A 5,597-nucleotide genomic window follows, 5' to 3' on the forward strand; every position below is an offset into this window, starting at 1 on the left:
CAAGCAGCAGCTTAACTACAGCTTCATGCCCGTTCTCTGCTGCCCACTGTAGCGGCGTCTTTCCACTATAATCTTTCATATCAACCTCGACCTTGCCTGTATCAAGTAGCAGCTTGACAACGGCCCCGTGCCCGTTCTGTGCCGCAATCCATAGCGGCGTTTTTTGGAAGAGCATATCCTTCGCATTAACGTCGACCTTGCCCGTCTCAAGCAACAGCTTGACTACAGCCCCGTACCCTTCCTCTGCCGCATTCCATAGCAGCGACTGTCCATTCTTCTTCTTCACATTAACCTCGACCTTGCCCGTCTCAAGCAGCAGCTTGATTATAGCTTCCTTCCTCTGTATTATTGCCAAATATAGCAGCGTGTCTCCCAAGCAATTCTTCGCATTAACGTCGACCTTGCCCGTCTCAAGCAGCAGCTTGACTACAGCCTCGCGCCCGTACTCTACTGCCCACTGTAGCGGCGTGTATCCACGGTGATCTCTCATATCAACCTCAACCTTGCCTGACTCAAGTAGCAGCTTGACAACGGCCCCGTGCCCGTTCCGTATCGCCATGCATAGCGGCGTGATTCCAGCATTATCCTTCACATTGACCTCAACCTTGCCTGTAGCAAGTAGTAGCTTGACAATGGCCCCGCACCCGTTTTCTGCCGCAATCCATAGCGGCGGTCGTTTGGAGCGCATATCCTTCGCATTGACATCGACCTTGCCCGTCTCAAGCAGCAGCTTGACTACGGCCTCGCGCCTGTACTCTACTGCCCGCCGTAGTGGCGTGTTTCCTTCGAGATCTTGTAAATCTGGATCAACGCCATCTTGCGCAAGGAGTAGTTTTACTACTCCATTGTAGCCGTTCCCTGCCGCCCATAAAAGTGGCGTGAGACCCTCCCAATGTCCCAGCTTGTACGACTCCCGTTCTTCAAGTTCCATATCATAGCCCTTCACTACTTCTCGAAACTTTTCTTCTGCCTTTTCATACGCTTCCGCGTCTGCTAATATCAATGCAAGGTTCCACGTTCTAGTCATCTTGTCCAAGTGGCCTTCTAGCTCCGTCTTTTGAGACTCTGATACGCAATTGTTTGTTCGTACAAAGGTTTCGTATTCTCCTGGATCTTCTAGCTTCTCTGAGAAGTTTCTCCAATCCCAGGCAAGTAGAAAATCGCGGGCGAGGACTGTTTTCCAGGTGTATAGGTCCGTTGGAGGAGGAGTAGCTGCAATCATAACAATGGCAAAATAATCTTTGCATGGTCTGACGATTGTAGTCTTTGAAGCTCCTGGAAGAAGGCAGAATATATCTCCTGCTTTAATGAGTATTGCCGAGAGCTGGAGAATCAAGTGAGTCTCCGAAAGTCCTCTTTGTACATCTAACCAGGACAGATTCTTGAAAGTGACATACACGTCCTGTTTGTCATCCAGAACACTAGTCGATACCCTTGATACATGGCCAAGAAAGAAGCCCTTGCTCTTAATTACTGCAATGTCCTCGTCTCCCTGGGTCTCCACAGATATCTCTTCAGAGAGCAGAAACTTAACCAGTCGCCGCAAGAGTTCCTTCCATGGAACTTCGTAGTTAGGCGACAGGCCAGCTTTGTTGATATCATCAGAGGTCATGCCGAGCAGGGCATACACCTTGTCGTGGCGATTGGTAGCCTCATGTGTATGGTACGTATCTATGAGCTGACCCAGTGGTTCTTGAGAAGCCCGGTCTAACCCGTAGCTCGGCCTAAAGATAGCTCCTTTGATCAAGTAGGTCACCGAACGGATCAAACTCTGCAAGCCTGCGCGAGCTTTGTATAAGTCCTTGAGTGAATCCACACCTAAACAGAAGGCGTGTCCATCAATCTCCGTGGCGCCACACATAATTAGGATATGTCGGGCTACGCCAACTTCCTGAAGTATCTAGATTGGCCTTTTAGCGATCTATACGAATGTTGAGTGTGTATTCACTTACCCAGATGCGCCGAAACCATGGTCGTTGAAGCAGCGCGAGAATTGCTTCCCGAATCAAGTCGTTGTTTGGAGAGTCTTGCCGAATCAAATCGTTGTTTGGAGAGTCTTCCGACTTCTTGCCTCCAGCATCGCGTATTTTTTCGAGCGCTAGGCTACTACTGTTCGCCGCCTCTCCAAGCCAAACAACTACGCGGCTTGCTTGATGATAGATCCTCGCCATGAACGGAATCTGTTGCTCTTTCTCGTTGACATTTTCTTGGTTGATACAAAGAGCATCTACCCATAAAATTCGTTCAAAAGAGCGATCTCGAAGATGTACCAGTGCCGCGTGAAGGTTTGCCTTAACGGACAAGACATACCCGTCTATAAAGACAGGGATAGTCGTGTTTTCATCACCCCATACGTAGGATAATGCCTCGTACCGGTGAGACTTTATGTCTGGTGCTAGAGAGTAGTTGAAGAGCTGGCATTTGATAGCGGCGGTAGCGTCTTTACTTGGAAGTAGACGAAGCAAGCGAATGGTGTCGTTTCCTTGAGGGATCGAAGTATAGCGGTACGGGATTCTCTTTGCGACCTGACGATAGAGCGCGACTGCTGATGCAATGAAAATGCAGAGGTAAAGCGGAACCCATATAGGGTCCTTCATCTCTTCGAGTACAAGTCTGGCCTGGTCTGAGAGCTTCGGTGAGTCTTGTGAGTAGTGGGTTGCGGGGTGTGTAGGGTTTTGTGTGGGTTGAAGCGGAGTCGGGAGGGAATAAGGCAGCCGCAGCTGAGTCACCTCAGTAAACTCAGAGCCCTACTCTACGAGGAATTGGCGCCTGCTAAAAATGCAGCCCGTTAAAAATGCAGCCCGTTGTGCAGCCTATTGTGCAGCCCGGTTCCACATTCCATCTGAGGTTATGCACGCTGCAGGCGAATTCCTCGTAGAGGGTCTGAGAGCAAATGGGCGTGGTTTGTATGGAGCGGTCGCATTTTTTAGCATTTTTTTCAGGTTAATATCCACACAGAGGGTCTATTATCTCAGTGCGCGATGCATCTAAAAGAGCAAGAAAAGGCGGTTTGAATAGAGGCATTATTAGGTTGTAGAGTGGTGTATTAAGGGGTGATGTACAGCGTTGAAGCTGAGCACTTTCAAGCAACCATTTTGTATGGGGGCTTGGCGAAAAATGAATACGTGTTAGAAAAATCATCTTTTAACTTCAACGCTGTACATCGCACCTTAATAAGGTAGGTAATTGTAATTCTAATGCATCGCGCACTAAGATAGTAACTAGTGTGGTTATGGAGATGCAGCTGTTTAAAAATTGCATGCGTTGAAAAATGCACCCGGGTTGTATACAAACTGTGCTCATCTGCACTCAGATGCTTCGCGGTTAAACTTTAGGGGCACGTAATGGATTTTAGGGGGGTGCAGGGGCCTGTGTTGTGCAAACCGCCACCAACCGCCACCAACCGTCAAAAGTTGCCGGTTAAAAGTTGCCCAAAAGTTTCATGCGCACCACACTCGCGAGAACGTCCCGATCTACACAACCTCTTCCTCTCCCATTACTCTCCGTCCACTCTCCGCTCCACTCTCCGCTCCACTCTCCGTCTTACTCTCCGGACTCCTCGTCTCCTGGCTTCTTGGCCCACCCTTCACATCTACAGACCCAGACTCCCTCCTCTTTTTAAGATACGGTTCGACATACGGTTCGACAAAGCCAACACTCTCTCGATCCCTCTTCTGCCCCGTCTCCAACACTAGTGCCGTCCTAGCGCCACCACCACTTGCTAAATCACTTTCAGATACTGGCTGCAGAGTCGGCAGTTGCGGACCCAGCTGCGGCGGCAGGCTAAATCGTGATCTCGAGCTGCCAGAGCGGCGGTGGCTAAAAGACCTGTTGCGGGGCGCGGGCCCGGCATCGGAGTGTTAGTGATGGAGATGAGGCGCATGCGGTTGCGGATAGTATTGCGGGTTTTGCGTTTGCGGGATGTTCGCGGGCGTGAAATGCGGCATTACGGGACGGCCGCTAGGAGGCGAAGGTATATCAGTACCAGCAGCGGAAGGGTGGAGCTGGAAGACGGGAGCGTTAGCGTGGGTGCTCATTTCTTGCTCGCCCAGCTGCCAGTGCATGCTCTCAGCGGACCTCCAAGGGATTCGCATCTCTGAAGCAATCTTTTGCCACATCTGGTCCTTGAATCTGTTCAGTATGTTAGTTAGGGTTCAATGTATTGGTGAAGGGGCAGTGAGAAAGTAGGGAGGTAGACTCAAGGCGCTATGAAATGCAATATTTGCAGCATTGCGTATCGTGTTTTTCAAAGGGTGGCGGTTAAGGAGGTACCTACCGAGCGTAAAGCCTCGCGAGCTTGTCTTTTTTCTCCTCGTCCCAGACTGCGCGCTTCTCGAGGCAATTCTGGTATCAGAGTTGGCAAGCGATGGCTGATCGTCCTAGGAAGTGCTCTGCTATGTTGTCCCATTTCATTTCTGTTCCTCTGAGCTCGATGATTAGATTATCCTCCTCTTAACCCCATTTCGACTGTCTCTTGGCTGGGCTTTCCTCTAGCGACGCTGCGCGCCTAATGGGTGGGAGTGGAGATAAATCATAGGATTGTGTCAGAAGTGCTGTGCCTAGTAGGTCAGGTTGCACGTACGGCCGGAGAATAGACAACAACTACAGTACCGGTCCACCTTGCATCGATGGAGCAGCTGGAGAATTAGTAGCATGCAAGAAAGACGGTGTGTATGTGCTTATCATTCCTGTAGACGAAGCTACTAATGTAGTACCTTTCGTACTTTTGGTCCTCTTCTTGCTCGATGGAGACTCGGAGCCTCAAGGCTCGAGCAGTAGATTAATATCCACGGCGGCTGATGTGGGCCCTGGGCCAGCCCTTTCATAATTAACAGTGCTGTTCTTTCCTTCTCAAACTACACAAGAGAGTTTCGAAATAGCAGGAAATGATAGTTCGGAGAATCGTCAATGGCCAAGTACCGGAATTGGATGTGTAATCGCCGAGAGCTCGATGAAAGTTCCCATATTCAACTTTGGGGACGTGAACGCTCAAGTTAGGAGGGAGACTATATATAATTCAGGTCAAGCTGCACTCACCCAAGCGCTACAGTACTTAGCGCCGAAGCTGCCGAGGCGGTCGCTGCGCCGCATGATAGCTGTATCTAAACAAGGACTTTAGGATTTTCGGTCTCACGTAGGTTCATCTAGTAGAGGATCACTTGGCTGGTTCCAACAACTTGAAAGCGGTGTGGAGTGGACAGGAATCTGCGCATCGCGGCCGTACATTATCGTAAGCCAAATATTGGATGAATTTGCGACATTCAATGGTGAGGGGTCACTATAGCAAGACAAGAGTGTTATGGGACTAAGTGTTTATAGACCTTCACCATCGCCAGCAAAACCTGCATGCATAACTAGGCCCATCGCCAACCCGTCGGCGCCCAACAGTGTAAAAAAATAAGGCAAACAGCAAGGCAAACAGAAACCAGCCTCCTTTCTAAACTGTACTGAGCCTGGCGGACAGCGATAGCACTACACTCACCCCAGGCGGTGGCATCATATTTTCCTTCCTAAACTTTCGAATTCCCGACCTCGATGTCTATGTCGAAGTATACGTCGAAGTCTATGGTAACCCTAATTATATACTATGAATGGTC

At 49.7% G+C, this 5,597-nt stretch overlaps 3 protein-coding genes across 3 annotated transcripts; all 3 read right to left on the bottom strand.

Annotated features, from left to right (window-relative positions):
- Position 1: 1 nt before the first annotated feature.
- On the bottom strand, positions 2-490 carry BDZ99DRAFT_395648 (ankyrin; the record flags this gene model as incomplete). Its single annotated transcript, XM_033715956.1, has 1 exon — positions 2-490. A coding segment is annotated over one exon (489 nt), but the record flags the coding sequence as incomplete, so codon positions are not given.
- A 642-nt stretch (positions 491-1,132) lies between these two features.
- BDZ99DRAFT_395438 (HET-domain-containing protein) lies at positions 1,133-2,597 on the bottom strand (the record flags this gene model as incomplete). The annotated part of the gene is made up of 2 exons (XM_033715948.1): positions 1,133-1,900; positions 1,953-2,597. Coding segments are annotated over 2 exons (1,413 nt in total), but the record flags the coding sequence as incomplete, so codon positions are not given.
- A 947-nt stretch (positions 2,598-3,544) lies between these two features.
- Positions 3,545-4,137, bottom strand: BDZ99DRAFT_466691 (uncharacterized protein). The gene is given in 3 exon segments (XM_033720842.1): positions 3,545-3,564; positions 3,583-3,635; positions 3,648-4,137. The coding sequence occupies 1 exon segment, from the start codon at positions 4,116-4,118 to the stop codon at positions 3,861-3,863; it is 258 nt and encodes an 85-aa protein (XP_033572745.1). The 5' UTR covers positions 4,119-4,137; the 3' UTR covers positions 3,545-3,564; positions 3,583-3,635; positions 3,648-3,860.
- Between the last annotated feature and the right edge of the window lie 1,460 nt (positions 4,138-5,597).

Source organism: Mytilinidion resinicola (assembly GCF_010093595.1).
Source record: "Mytilinidion resinicola strain CBS 304.34 unplaced genomic scaffold BDZ99scaffold_18, whole genome shotgun sequence".
In the NCBI taxonomy this organism is placed as follows: Eukaryota; Fungi; Ascomycota; class Dothideomycetes; order Mytilinidiales; family Mytilinidiaceae; genus Mytilinidion; species Mytilinidion resinicola.

What these genes read in the sequence shown, in the direction of transcription:
- BDZ99DRAFT_466691 (XM_033720842.1), bottom strand. Translation starts at nt 4,118, where the DNA reads ATGTGGCAAAAGATTGCTTCAGAGATGCGAATCCCTTGGAGGTCCGCT.